Source organism: Rhinopithecus roxellana, chromosome 7, assembly GCF_007565055.1.
Source record: "Rhinopithecus roxellana isolate Shanxi Qingling chromosome 7, ASM756505v1, whole genome shotgun sequence".
NCBI classification, from domain to species: domain Eukaryota; kingdom Metazoa; phylum Chordata; class Mammalia; order Primates; family Cercopithecidae; genus Rhinopithecus; species Rhinopithecus roxellana.
The window spans coordinates 59,453,480-59,469,276 of NC_044555.1; the positions used below are offsets into that span (position 1 = coordinate 59,453,480).

General features: G+C 39.8%; 2 protein-coding genes across 7 annotated transcripts in view; one reads left to right on the plus strand and one right to left on the minus strand.

The window, feature by feature from the left end:
• Positions 1-10,242, minus strand: part of FUNDC2 (FUN14 domain containing 2) — a 28,451-nt gene extending 18,209 nt beyond the window's left edge. The window contains exons 1-2 of the mRNA XM_010352859.2: positions 9,841-10,242; positions 3,655-3,805 (exon numbers count right to left, since the gene is read on the minus strand). Of these exons, the coding sequence (XP_010351161.2) occupies positions 3,655-3,805; positions 9,841-9,973 (284 nt within the window). The 5' untranslated portion in view covers positions 9,974-10,242. The remainder of the gene's footprint in view (positions 1-3,654; positions 3,806-9,840) is intronic.
• F8 (coagulation factor VIII) overlaps positions 9,978-15,797 on the plus strand; it is a 224,087-nt gene continuing 218,267 nt past the window's right edge. For 5 of the 6 annotated variants that reach the window (XR_004058312.1, XR_004058313.1, XM_010352828.2 and 2 more), the window contains exon 1: positions 12,653-12,996. Coding sequence is in view for 3 of the 6 variants with exons in the window: in XM_010352828.2 (XP_010351130.1) it covers positions 12,854-12,996 (143 nt within the window). In the remaining 3 variants the exon portion in view is untranslated. Of the gene's footprint in view, positions 10,133-12,652; positions 12,997-15,797 lie in introns of those variants that run through there. The other variant, XM_010352837.2, reaches the window with a different exon arrangement.

A 15,797-nucleotide genomic window follows, 5' to 3' on the forward strand; every position in this document is an offset into this window, starting at 1 on the left:
AATCATTAAAAAATCAGGAAACAACAGGTGCTGGAGAGGATGTGGAGAAATAGGAACACTTTTACACTGTTGGTGGGATTGTAAACTAGTTCAACCATTGTGGAAAACAGTATGGTGATTCCTCAAGGATCTAGAACTAGAAGTACCATATGACCCAGCCATCCCATTACTGGGTATATACCCAAAGGATCATAAATCATGCTGCTATAAAGATACATGCACACATATGTTTATTGCGGCACTATTCACAATAGCAAAGACTTGGAATCAACCCAAATGTCCATCAGTGACAGACTGGATTAAGAAAATGTGGCACATACACACCATGGAATACTATGCAGCCATAAAAAAGGATGAGTTTGTGTCTTTTGCAGGGACATGGATGCAGCTGGAAACCATCATTCTCAGCAAACTATCGCAAGAACAGAAAACCAAACACCACACTCATAGGTGGGAACTGAACAATGAGATCACTTGGACTCGGGAAAGGGAACATCACACACCAGGGCCTATCATGGGGAGGGGGATAGGAGGAGGGATTGCATTGGGAGTTACACCTGATGTAAATGACGAGTTGATGGGTGCTGACGAGTTGATGGGTGCAGCACACCAACATGGCACAAGTATACATACGTAACAAACCTGCACGTTATGCACATGTACCCTAGAACTTAAAGTATATTAACAAAAAAAAAAAAAAAAAAAAAGAACTTCTGCTCTTTTAAAGGTACAGTTCAGATAATGAAAAGCTACAGGGAAGTAATGTATTTGCAAATCACATATCTAAGACTTCTATCCAGAATATTTAAAGAACTCTCACGATTCAGCAATGAAAGAAAACCAACAACCCAATAAAAATGTGGAAAAGATTTGAACAAATAAGTCACCAAAGATATATGAATGGCAAAAAATAAGCCCATGAAAATGTTCAACATCATTAGTCATTAGAGAAATGCAAATTCAAACCACAATGAGATCCAACTTCATACCCACTAAGATGGCTGTAATCAAAAAGATAATACCAAGTGTTAGTGACGATGCAGAGGAACTGGAACCCTCACACATTGCTGGTGGAGATGTAAGATGATATAGGCACTTTAAAAACTGGCAGGTACTTGTAAATTTAGAACATTCACTTACTACGTGACTCAGCCATACTATTCCTAGATATTTACCCAAAAGAAATGAAAGATTTGTTCATACAAAGACTTGGACACAAACTTGAAGTTTTATTTGTAATAGCCAAACAATAAAAAAAAAAAAAATACTCAAATGTGCATCAAAGGTGGATGGAGAAACAGACTGTTGTACATCCATACAACAGAGTACTACTTAGCAATAAAAAGGAATGAACTATTGATAAACAGAAAAGCACAGATTATCTCAAAATTATTATGGCGAAGGCTGACACAGGAGAATTGCTTGAACCCAGGAGGTAGTGAGCCAAGATCGCGCCACTGCACTCCAGTCTGGGCAACAAAGCAAGACTCTATCTCAAAACAAAAAAAATGTATTATTATGGTGAATAAAAGAAGCCAGACAAAAAAGAATATATACTATGTAATTCCACTTCTAAAAAGAATCTAGAAAACGTCAAGTAATCTATAGTAATAGAAAGCAGATCAGTGGTGGGAGCATGGCATGAAGGAAAGAGCGTGGGATTACAAAGTGGTACAAAGCAGCTTTTGAAGTGATAGATATGTTCATTATCTTGACTGTGGTGATGGTTTTATGGGCATGTACATATGTAAAAATGTATCAAACTGTATACTTTAAATATGTGCAACTTATAATATACCTATTTATTAAACTTAAAAACTAAGAGATAAAGAAAATAGCCAAGATGTTCCTAAAGAACAAGATAGCAGACACACAAATATGCACACACACACACACTCACATAAAGCAACGGGGAAAGGGATAGCTTTTGCAATAAATTAAGTTGGGACAAATGGGTATTCCCCATGGGGAAGAAAAGCAGAATCTACCACATACCGAGCACAAAAACAATTCCAGGTGGATAATAAATCTAAATGTGAAAGGTCAAATAATAAAAGTTCTGAAACACGGGGTAGGCAAAGATTACTTAAATAAGCCATAAAAATCACTAACCATTAAGGTTAAGATTGATAAAACTGACTATATTAAAAATAAGATCTTCAGTTCACCAAAAGATACCATAAAATGAAAAGATAACCACAGAATGAGTGAAAATATCTGTAATACACACAACTAACAAAGGACTGAGAATATTCAGAATATATAAAGAACTCTAACAGCTTAACAAGGGAAAGAATGACAACTTCAGAGGAAAAAGACTAGAGTGGAACTGAAAGAGGAGATCCAAATGGTCAACAAACATGCGTAAAAGTTGATCAATGTCACTCCTACTCAGGGAAATGCAAATGAAGCCACCATGAAATACTACTACCTAACTACCAGACTTGGCAAAATGTTAACAGTCTGGATTTAATTGGATTACCTTGCTAAGGAAAAATGAACTAATTTTTAAAAAATTTAATAACCTGGCAAAATCAAGTGCCGCCATGTACAACAACAGGTTCATTCAGTCCTTGTTGGGACTGTAAGCCGTTAAAAACAGTTTCGGAAGGTGGTTTGACATTATTTAGTGAAGCTAAAGATACCTCTACCCATTACCTGGCAATTTCTAGGTACAGACCCTACAGAAATGTATGCACATATACACCGGGAAATCTAATACTCGTATCAGCATAGTATTAGCCAAAAATGGAAGCAACTCAAATATCAGTCATCAACTGGATCAATATACTATGGTATATTCATATAATGGAACTCAAAATACAAATGAAAGTGAAGAAACTACAACTATATACAAAGTAGCTGAACATATGAAACATCAGGTTGAGCAAAAAAAGCAAGACTCAAAAGAATACATACTGATTGCATTTACTTTAAGCTGGAAACCAGGTAAACCACAGTACGTTATTTAGTGACATAACTGGTATTAAAACTACAAAGAAAAGCAGTGAAATAACTGCATAACAACCTCTTGAGTTTCTAGGGTGCGCCACATTTTTTTTAACCTATGCAGTTGTTACATAGGTGTTCACTCTAAGTATTTGCTAAAATGTACATCTGTTATATGCACTGTTCTATATTTGCTATATGGTGCTATAAAATTTTTCAAATGTAAAGAGTCTATGAGATTAATGGATTCAATATTCACCTATGAAATTTGCTATTAACATTTTTTGAATTTATTACAAATGAAACCATAAGCTGTATCATATTAAGTTATCATCTGACATAGCTAATAAGTAGTTAGCTCTTTATTCTACCAGTTACCAGCTATGTGACCTTGGGCAAACTAACCTTTCTGAGCCTCAGTTTCTATAAAATGAGGATAGAAAATAACAGTACTAATTCCAGAGTTATGAGAAGGAAATGAGATATCTATGTAAATACTTCAAACAGAACCCGGCATATAGCAAACAATCATTATGTGTAACCATTAAATGGCACTTTAAGATGATGTTTAGACACACGCTACACATTAAGTGACCAATTTCACAAAAGCCAATGTGTTTTCACTGGTTAAAGGAGATTATGGTACCTATAACTGCAATACTAAATCATGCACAAAAGACAATGGACATCTTTCACATCACTTACCATCCAGTGACACCTCCAATGAACAGCTGGGTTGCCACGCTATATTTTTCTGCTGAAGGTCCAGATTCCTGCCCGAATAGCTTACGCCACCATGGCTGCTTCTTAGCAAATTCCGCAAGGTCCAGTGATTCAAAATTTCCCTCAAAGTTGCCTACAAGAAATAATATGCTAAATAAGAAAATATTTACTTTTATAAGAAATCACTACCATACCTAACTAGATTAAAATATATTTAAAGAAACAGAGATAGATATAACACGAAACCTCCAAATATTCTATTTTAAATAGTAAATTTATTCTAAGTTACAATTTTGGAAAATCAGACTAAAATCAGCAAATACTAATGTCTATATTAGAGGGAAAAACCTAGAAAATCTAGAATTAGTCCTCTAGTTTGTCCTCTCAAATTTAAAAATAACAAAAAAGGCTGGGAATGGTGGCTCACGCCTGTAATCCCAGCGCTTTGGGAGGCCGAGGTGGGTGAATCACCTGTTGTCTGGAGTTCAAAAACCGTCTGGCCAAAATGGCGAAACACCATCTCTACTAAAAATACAAAAATTAGCCAGGCATGGTGGCGGGTGCCTGTAATCCCAGCTACTTGGGAGGCTGATACACAAGAATTGCTTGAATCCAGGAAGCAAAGGTTGCAGTGAGCCGAGATAGCGCCGCTACACTCCAGTCTGGGCAACAGAGCAAGACTCCCTCTCAAATAAATAAATCAATCCAAGAAGACCTACAAAAAACTGCCAGTAATGCATCCCAAATGAAACAAATTTGCCCCTTCTCTTCAGGAGTAACTCAATGCTATTCAGTAATCCACAAATTTTCTAAGTACTACATGGATCTCCAGTGATAATGAAGATAAGAGGTAATGTTTAATTGAGCTCTTACTATTTACTAGGCAATGTGCTAAACATTAATCATGTATATCTAATTAAATCCACAGAATAAGTACTACTTTTAACTCAATTTTATAATTAAGAAATGAAAGCCAGGCACGGTGGCTCACGCCTGTAATCCCAGCACTTTGGGAGGCTGGAGGCAGACAGATCGCCTGACTGGTCAGGAGTTCAAGACCCGTCTGACCAACATGGAGAAACCCCACCTCTACTAAAAATACATAATTAGCCGGAGGTGGTGGCACATGCCTGTAATCCTAGCTACTCGGGAGGCTGAGGCAGGAGAATCTCTTGAACCTGAGGGGTGGAGGTTGTGGTGAGCCAAGATCACACTATTGCACTCTAGCTTGGGCAACAAGAATGAGACTCCACCTCAAAAAAAAAAAAAAAAAAAAAGGCACCAGGCACAGTGGCTCACGCCTGTACTCGCAGCACCTTGGGAGGCCGAGGTGGGCAGATCCCCTGAGGTCAGGAGTTCAAGACCAGCCTGGCCAACACTGCGAAAACCTGTCTCTACTAAAACTACAAAAATTAGCTGGGCGTGGTGGCACACGCCTGTCATCACAGCTATTCGGGAGGCTGAGGCAGGAGAATCACTGGAACCGGGGAGGCAGAGGTTGCAGTGAGGTGAGATTGCGCCATTTCACCCCAGCCTGGGCAACAAGAGTGAAACTCTGTGTCAGAAAAAAAAAAAAAAAATGAAATGAAGGTTCCAAAGTTAAGTGATTTGCCCAAGCATGGAGAAAGAATTAACAAAATGTCAATCCCTTTCTCTGTGGGAAGATAATGTCAGGCTCCCCTACTATACCCAGCCCTGTTTCCCTGGAAACACCGCACTAAGAAATGTCTGATATGAAATGGCAGCAATGTACTATTCAAAGCTGTTTACTGTAAAATTGACCTCAAATGATCAACTTCATCTGGCATGGAGTCTGTACAATCTTTTCACACATAATACAATAAACAATAGAAAATTACTACTACCCATGCAAAGGCAAAGCCAGACAAAGGAAACAAAATTTGTTTAAATAAACGAAATAGAAGCAGGCCAGGCATGGTGGCTCACACCTGTATCCCAGCACTTTGGAAAGCCCAGGGGGCAGATCACTTAAAGTCAGGAGTTCAAGACCAGCCTGGCCAACATGGTGAAACCCTGTTTCTACTAAAAACACAAAAATTAGCTGGGCGTGGTGGCACGCGCCTGTAGTCCCAGCTACCCGGGAGGCTGAGACAGGAAAATCACTTGAACGCAGGTAGCGAAGGTTGTAGTGAGCCAAGATCACACCACTGCACTTCAGCCTGGGTGACACAGCGAGACTCAGCCTCAAAAAAAAAAAAGAAAAAAAAAAGGAACAGAAACAGAACAGTGACGATCAAGATGCTGAAGTAAGCAAATAACAATGTTCGAAAACTGCTCAAAAGATTAAACATATATGTAATCGGAGTTCCAGAAGATTTGAAAAGATGGGATAGAAGTAACATTCAAAGAGGTACACTAAAGTTATTCAGGCCGACAACAAATGATGCCACATGGAAGTCTGGAAATGCAGAAAGGAATGACAGACACTGGAATGGGTAAATAGCTGGATAAATCTAAATGAATACTTACTGTACAAAATAATAATTACAGAAATTTTATACTTCAAAATCAAAGAAAAAAATCAGAATAAAAAGTAGAAAACAGGAACAGAAGGGAATTTCTTCAATCTGATATAGGACATCTATGAAAAATATACAACTAACATCATACTTAATGGTGAAATATGGAACACTTTCCTTTCCCTAAAATTTATTCAACTGCTTTTTGTTTTGTTTTGTTTTGAGACAGGGTGTCACTCTATCACCCACATCGGAGTGCAGTGGCACTATCACAGATTACTGCAACTTCAAACCTCTGGGCTCAAGCAATCCTCCCACCTCAGCCTCCCCAGTAGCTGGACTACAGCTGTGCACCACTGTGACCAACTGATTTTTTTTTTTTTATACAGGAGGTCTCACTTTGTCGCCTAAGCTGGTCTGGAACTCCTGGCCCCAAGTGACCCTCCCTCCTCAGCCTCCCAAAGTGCTGGGATTACAGGTGTGAGCCACCTCGCCTAGCACTGTACTGGAGTTCCTAGCCAGTACAACAGAAGAAAAGAAATAAAAGTCAAAGAGATTAGAAAGGAGGTACAATAATAATTCTGTCTTCATTGGCAGATAATATAACTGTGTATATATAAAACCCAGAAAAATCTACAAAAAGGTACCAGAAGCAAGTCACAGATTATAAGACCAATACTAAAAAGTCATTTGAATTTTTATGTATTAGAAATGATGAACTGGAAAACAAAATAATTTTAATTGCAAAAATTATGTTGGAATAAATTCAATGAAAGATGCACAAGACCTCTTCACTGTAAACTACAAAACACTGCAAAGAAATTGAAGATGACCTAAAATAACAGGGATATACTATGTTTATGTTTTGCAAGACTCAGTATTTTTAAGATGTTCATTCTCTCCATATATTGATCTATATATTCAATACAATCCCAATTAAAAAGTAAGTTTTTTTCTTTTTTTTTGTTTTTTGTTTCTGAGACGGAGTTTTGCTCTTTTTGCCCAGGCTGGAGTGCAATGGCGCAATCTCGGCTCACCGCAACCTCCTCCTCCCAGGTTCAAGTGATTCTCCTGCCTCAGCCTCCCAAGTAGCTGGGATTACAGGCATGCACCACTACGCCCAGCTAATTTTTTGTATTTTCAGTAGAGACGGGGTTTCTCCATGTTGGTTAGGCTGGTCTGGAACTCCTGACCTCAGGTGATACACCTGCCTCGGCCTCCCAAAGTACTGGGATTATAGGCGTGAGCCACCGCACCCAACAAAAAAGTAAGTTTTATGTAATTGACAAACTGGTTCTAAAATTCATATGAAGATACAAAAAAACCCAGCTGTGTTCCAGTTACTTCGGCTGTACAATCCATTACTCCAAAACTTCATGAAGCAAAACAATCATATATTATGCTCTCAGATTCTATCAGGAATTCAGTCACGGCACTGTGGTTTGTGTTTGTTTCATGATGTCTGAGGCTTTAGCCAGAAGATTTACAGGCTGGGTCTGAAGACTCTACGCTCATTCAGATAGACAGGCGGCTACTCTTTGTGAATCAGTCTAGGCTTCCTCACAGCATAGGAGCAGAGTTCAGGAGGTGAAAGTCCCAAGAAAGGGAGAGAACAAATGCAATATTACTTCCACTACATTCTGTAGGAACAGGCAGTCAGTCACAAGCTCCCATTCAGCTTCAGGAAGAGGGAATACAGACCCTACCCCTGGGTGGGAGGAGTGTCAAAGTCACTAGGAAAAAGACCACGAGGAATCGTCAATATTGCTGCAATCAGGAAAATACAAACTGCCACAAACGGCCAGAATAATCCTGGGGGCGGGGGCGGGCAGGGGAAAGAGGAGGGTTCAAGGAATTTCAAGGCTTATTATGAAGCTACAGTATAATATACAACTACCTTAATTTCAAGACTTATAAAGCGATGACATTCAATACTGTCAAACTGAGCCAAGGATACCCAAATATAGCAATGGAAGAGAATCGAGAATCCAGAAATAGATCCACACATATAGTCATTTGATTTTTAATAACACAGCACCAAGGTAATTCAATGAAGGAAACAACAAGTGATGTTAGAACTACTATATATTTGTTTTTGTTTTTTTTTAAAAAAAAACTACTCTCAACCTCTACCTTAAACTATACACAAAACATTCAAGAATTCATTCAGGATACATCACAGATGCCCATTTAGCAGACAAAATATGGATGTTTGAGTACCTGGGTACTCCATGGCCTCACAAGTAGTTAAATAATTTATTTTTCTAATGTAACAGCAAAACATTACAGTTTTGTTTTAATGTAATTTGACCAAGCCCCTTATATCAACAGGTGGCTCCAGTCAAAAGAGGGAATTAGAGGCTGAGGTGGGAGGATCACTTGAGCCCAGGAGTTTGTGGCTGCAGTGAGCTATGATTGTGCCACTGCGCTGTAGCCTCAATGACAGATCTAGTCCCTAAAAAAGAGTAGGGGGGAAGGTGGATTAAATGCCAGATATTTGGTCAGTCATTGGTCAAACACTGCTAAGCACTATGAGAGACAAAAGTCAGCCACTAGCCACGTTTATGAGCCCACAAAATCAATGATCACAGTATTATGTGATCATCACTGTGATAACAATTAAAATTCATCTTAACCTCAAAATTTCTCACAACAATTTCCTAGGTGCAAATACCTGATCGACCTATACGTTTAAAGTCAGTAAGAGAAGTCTGCTCTGCAGGTAAATACATAATTATCACATTGCACATTCCACTTTCCCAGAGTCATCTAAAATTTAGCGGGGTGCTGGTAAAATGTTTAACAGTCGGCTTTAGGCAAGGGCTGATTTGTAGTGTAGCCAGTTTCCCTTGTGTATTCATTCATCGTGAGCGTGACATTACTGAATTGTGACACCACTGAATCCAGAGTTGGGAAGAGATGCACAGTAGAGCTCCCTAGTATAGTATCTCCTCCACAGAGATACAATAGATGTATAAATAACCCCAAAAGCAAAGTAACAATAAAACACGGTAAATAATAAAAGTGATGAGTTTTTAGTATTTTCACTGCCTTTGTTTTTAACATACTTTATGTAATTTTACTTTTATATAATTGAGTTTTCGATCATGGCTCTGTTTAGCAATGGGCTCCTGTGAATCAGTACTAAATTAAATACAACCTAAGCATTCAAAATAGGGTAAGAAGTATAACTTAAAGACGTGCTCCACTGCGAATTACACGGAATCTTTGACTATGCCGACTAAACAGAAGGCTACTCTTAAGTACCATCCCATATGTGCTAGTTTTTCAAAATCAACAATAAAGCAATTGGGGAGGTGCCTTGTACACGGAACGACGCCACGAGGCATTTGAGATGAACGTCCAAAGGGACAAAGAAGCCAGACCGCTTCCGAGAACAGGGACAGAATGTTTCCGTGCTTCAGCTGCCGGGGGCGGCGCCGGAAGGCTGGGTGAGCTCCACTGGAGACGACACACCGGGATGGTTAGGCCCCAGACACGCGCGTGACCTTGGCCGGACCCTGGGAGCGGATGGGCCAGGGGCGAGCCCCGAGCGTCCTCCCGGTCCCCGCGCCGCTTTGGCTCCCCGGGGAGCTCCTTCGGGACTGGCGGGCGCGGAGCCCTTCCCCTTCCGGAGCCCAGGAAGGCGGCTCCCGGCGGCGCCGGCCGCGCGCGCGCCCGCCCTTACCTTGAGTGGACGCGGCCATTTCGGTGAGCTCGTCTCGCGAGGACACACGCAGAGGATCTGCGCGGCAGGCCGCGGAGTGGCGCTCAGTTGTCGCCACCACTTGGCTTCCGGCACGTGGGGCAGATGTTTCCATTCCCACGGCGGCAGCGGAAGACGGCGGGCCGGGCGCGCCGCGGCTGCTTCCAGTCTCCCCAAGCGGCTACATCACAGAGCTCAGCGGGCGGTGTCACAGGCCCCGCAACCCCGCCCAACAGAGGCACCGAGATGCGCGTGCGCAGAAAGCTTCCCAGGGGTGAGGCTCCCTTCCTCGTTCTCCCCCTACTCCCCACCTCAGTCTCCCCAAACTACCCCCCACTCTCCCCCATTTTCCCCCCTCCACCAACCGCGGCCGTCGGGGCTCGCTCGCTAAGTACCTGGAGGCGAGTTCCTGACGCGACTGCGACTCAATCCTCGCCTGGTGAAGAATATTTTACCTATGACTCACTGAAAATAAAGACGGCTGAGTGACGGTGTTTGCTCATGTAAACATTGAACAAATATTTATCGGCTCCTGCGATGTGCCCTACCCTGTTAGTGGAGGAAGACACATTTTATTTATATATTTAATTTTTCTTTTGAATTTTACATGTGAGTTATACTTAATAAAACTGACTTCAAAATATATCTTCAACAGAAAATTCAGCAACAGTTTCTATTATGTTAGTTAAAACAGCCAGTCTTTTCCTTTACTTTTAAAAATTATTCATAAATGTAATTAGTGAATGATAATAAACATTGACATCTGATCCACCACTTTAGGAGTGACACAATCAAGCTATTTTCTTTATAATCACTGTGCTATTGTTTTCTTTTTCTTTTCAATTATACTGCTTAATATAGGATTTTGTAGCACCATAGGAGTTGAGTAAAAATAAATCGGTAGTTGTGTGGCTGTAGGCAAGCCATTTAACCTCGCTGTACCTCAGTTACTTTATCTGTATCCACATTGCTGTGTTGTCATGAGGATTAAATCAGATAGCCTATGTAGCACCTGGCAGAGAATTTATCACCCTGTACTGTAACTGTCTACTTTTCTGTCTCCTCCATTGCACTGTTATTCCCAGAGGATTGGGAACTGGGTTTTCTTCATTTCTGAGGCATAGAAGTATAGCATAGTGGTGTACTTCTGGAGCCAGAGTACATGGGTTTGAATGCTACCACTCACAAGCTGTGTGACCATGGGGAAGTTGCCTAACCTCTCCGTGCTTCAGTTTCATCACCCATAAAATGAAGGTAAGAATAGTACCTGTATTTAAAAGCACCTAGAATAGTTCCTGGCATATAGTGTCAGCTGTCATCTCTGCATCCTTGTACCTATTGGAGAGGAGTGTTTATCAAAGGGGCTTCCTGCCGCCTGTTTCCAAACCAGTCAACAGTATACCAATTGCTCCTGAACACATTCTTGTTTGTGCAGAACTGAGCTCAATGATAACGTTTTTATAGCAACCCTGATCAAGTTTCTTCTCATAAGCTCTTACACTTTGAGGCCCCTGCAGGAGACCTCACTCTCCCTAATACACATTAACCTGAGTAGGGTGTTTGAGCTCACCATGGCTACATTCTGTTGTAAAGAGATATATTCTATACCTGGGCCAAATGTAAACAACCTGGAAAAGTGTTAGGTTAAAAACAAGACAAAATAAATAAGTGAATAAATGCCAGGTGGTTATGAGTGCTATTGAGAAAAATATCAGTAATGCAGGTAGGGTAAACAGCTTACAACATAAATGTGGTGTTCCATATTTAAACCTCATTCAGCAGGCAAGATTTGAGCTGAAATACGAAGGACTTGTGGGAGAGGAACTACGTGGAAATCTGAGGGAAAAGAAATAGCAAGTATTGAGGTCCAGGGGCATGAGTGTGCTTGGTATTTTAGGGAAGAGTAAGGAGACCAGTATAACCAGAGTGAGATGAGACTACAGAGGTCAGGAGAAAGGGCATGCCAACCATGTGGGATGCTCTAGTACTTAGGCCATGGTAAAGATGTAGGGTTTTACCCTGATGGAGGACAGAAGCCATTGGAGGATTCTGAGAAGAGGAGTGGTAGGATTTGCTTTATAGTTTTAAATTATAACTATATAGTTTTTAAAACAATAGTTGCCTAACCTCATGTTTTATGTAAAACTATAGTTTTAAAAACTATAAATTCCTGGCCGGGCGCGGTGGCTCAAGCTTGTAATCCCAGCACTTTGGGAGGCCGAGACGGGCGGATCACGAGGTCAGGAGATCAAGACCATCCTGGCTAACCCGGTGAAACCCCGTCTCTACTAAAAATACAAAAAACTAGCCGGGCGAGGTGGCGGGCGCCTGTAGTCCCAGCTACTTGGGAGGCTGAGGCAGGAGAATGGCGTGAACCCAGGAGGCGGAGCTTGCAGTGAGCTGAGATCCGGCCGACAGAGCAAGACTCCGTCTCAAAAAAAAAAAAAAAAACTATAAATTCCTCACACTGGCAGCAGTGTGAGGGGCAAGTGCGGAAGCAGAGCGACTAACAGGTTGCTGGTTACTCTTGCTAGTGCAAGTGAATTCTAGAATCTTCGACAACATCCAGAACTTCTCTTGCTGCTGCCAATCAGGAAGAGGGTTGTAGTAGGCTAGGAATAGGAGCACAAATTAAAGCTTCTGTTCACTTTGACTTATCCATCCCTCTCCTCCTTTCCTTAAAAGTTCTGATTAAAGCAGACTTCTCATGCCCCTACTGCTCTCAGAAGTGAATGGGTTAAGTTTAGTAGCCTCCCTTTTCCTACTTCAGTTCTTCCTGTGGCTGCTTCCCACTGATGAAAAGAAAGCAATCCTGTCGGTTACTGCTTAGTGCTAAGCACATCCAGCGGGTAAAGTTCCTTAAAATGCTCTGCAAAGAAATTGGCACTTTTCATTAAATCAGAAATTTTACTTTTTTCCCCTCCTGGGAGCTAAAGATATTTTAAAGAAGAATTAACCTTTTGCTTCTTCAGTTGAACATTTGTGGCAATAAGTCATGCAAATAGAGCTCTCCACCTGCTTCTTTCTGTGCCTTTTGCGATTCTGCTTTAGTGCCACCAGAAGATACTACTTGGGTGCAGTGGAACTGTCATGGGACTATATGCAAAGTGATCTCGGTGAGCTACCTGTGGACACAAGGTAAAGGCATGTTCTGTGGGGTCTGATCAGGGGCCAGGATTGTGGGGGTGTAAGTCTGCTTGGAGGAAGGTGCAGACATCAGGTTAGGATGGTTGTGATGCTACCTGGGCCCCAAAGAAACATTTCTGAGTAAGTTGTGCTCACATCTGTGTTATTAGTACAAAAGCTAATTGCCAGTTCTCTTCATAGGTCTGACCTATTTGCTGATATTTTGTTCTGTTTTGTCCGTTGCTCCTCTTTGTCACATGCTGCTCCTTCAGAATCTAGAGACTGGAGTAGAGGGAGGTTGAAGGGGCAAAGACAAAACTGCCCTCCGCCTGCCCAAGCTTCCATGGAGAGAAGGCAGTGAGAGCTAATCAATATCACACACGGGTTTCATGTCTGGTTCTCTTGTGTGTACGTGCGATGTGTGTTTTTAAATATCTTTTCTACTTTGGGTGTAAGGATAATATGAGCCATGAGTTCAGAAGCTTTTCATGTTTGGGGGTTTCTGGTGCATTTAGGGAGAATACTAAATAACTATCAATATTGTCTATGGTCATCAGTTGATTCAGATTTTTCTACCTCTTCTTCAGTAAATATTGGTATATTTTTGTCTATATTTTGGTCTATATTTTCATAGAAAGAAATCTATCCCTAGATTTGATAATGTATTGGTATCAAGTTACATATGAGTCTCTCATATGTAACTTTTGTTAAACTGTTCTGTGTCTGTAGTTATATTTCCTTTTTCATTCCTTATGTTGTATATGTTCTCTTCTGTCTTTTAAAAATAATATTTCCAGGAGTTTTCTTGATTTTATTGGTCTTGTCAAGAATTTTCTTTTGGTTTGATTTATCAAATCTCTTTTTTCTTTGTGTTGCATCAGTTTCTGCTTCTACTTTCATTAATTCATTCCTTCCTTCTAATTTCCTTTGGTTCATTTTGTTGTTCAATTTTTGCTTATTGAGTTGAATGTTGAAATCATTTATTTTATATTTTGTTTTGTCTTCTTTAAATGTGTATTATAAAGATTTAAATATAATACATAGATAGTGGCTATGTAAACATTAAATGTGGTCATATTGTACATACTTTATAGTCTTTTTGGTTCTTTCTGTTTGGCTCCCCACCCTCTTTCCACATCAGTCCCCTTCTCTCCCACCTCAACTAGGTAACCCCAGTATGATCGTATATATTCACATACACATACACACAGACAAAGGTTTTCTTGGACACTATTTGTTTTATAAAATTAGGACATTATACACACATTTCTCACTCATTAACACCTACTAGAACTCTAAGTCAATTGGCATAGCCTTAATTCATTACATTTATTGGCTATATAAGATTCTATGGTATGGCTGTATCTACGTTCACTTTATTCCAGTTTTTGGCTACTATATCCTATATCATTGCATACTGGTGCTTTTACTTCTGTCGAACTAATTTGCAAGAGGAATATTAATGGAACGAAGGGAATGTTTCCTTCTAAGTTTTAATTTCCAAAGAAGCCAGAACTTTTCACACATTTCTACCATCGAAGTATGAAAATGGCCTTCTCTCTGCACTCACATAGTGATAAGTTTTATCCTGTTTTTAAAATTTGCCAATTTTACAGGTGTGGAGTGATATTGCATCATTACTTTCATTGTGTTATTTTTATTTCTAATAGCTTGAGCATCTTTTTAAATGCTTGTTGGCTATTGAATTTATTTGGGGGATTTAATTAGTCATATGCTTTGCCCATTATTCTTTGGGCTCTTTCATTTAAAAAAAAATTATGAGAACCCTTTTATTATTACAAGTATTAACTCTTTGTCATGTATATTGCAGTTTCCCCCAAGATCTATTGTTTATCTGTTGACTTTGTTATAACTTTTACCAAAACAGTTTTTAATTTTTATAAGCAGAAATATCTTTTCTTTCATGTCTTCAGAGTTGGCAAGGTTGGTTAAAAATGTTTCCCACACCTCAAGATTGTACGTGTAGTCTCCCAGATTTTCTTGCAAGATGTTTACTGTTTTGCTTTTTATATGCATTGCTTCAATTATCTGCTAATTACTTTTGTCATATGGCATGAGAGAGGGATTTGTCTAGCTTTATTTCCATCCAGATCAATAGCCTATTATGATGGCACCTTTTGCCACTGGTTTGAATCAACACATTCATCATATAAAGTTCTCATATATATTAGCATATATTTCTGGATTCATTAGGCTGTTTCACTAATCTAGTATTATCTTGCTATGCCAATACCATAGTGATTTGATTATAGTGAGCCTATGATATCTTCTGATATCTGGTGGGTGAAAGCAATCTTCACTATTCTTTTTGTACCTTTCTTAGCTATTCTTAGACACTTTATTCTTCCACATAAAACTGTTAAGATATTTTTCAAATTAAAAAGATCCAAGCCCTGTTGTGATTCTAACTGAAATTTCATTAAACTCATACCTTAATTTTATTAATATAATAAATTTAAATATTTTTCTTATTACATTTATCTCTATGTATTTTATAAGTGTGATGCTATTGTTAATAAGATAGTTTTCTCCTATTTCCATTTATGAGTGCTTAGTACCAGAATAGAGATAAGCTATTGGTTTGTGTTTATTCAGCATTTTCTTTTGAGGCAGGGTCTCATTTTGTCACCCAGGCTGGAGTGCAGTGGGGTGATCTCACCTCACTGCAGCCTTGACCTCCTGGATTCAAGCAATTCTCCTGTCTCAGCCCCTCAAGTAGCTGGGACTACAGGAGCAGGCCACCATGCCCGGAAAATTTTTGTATATTTTTTAGAGATGGGTTTTTGCCATGT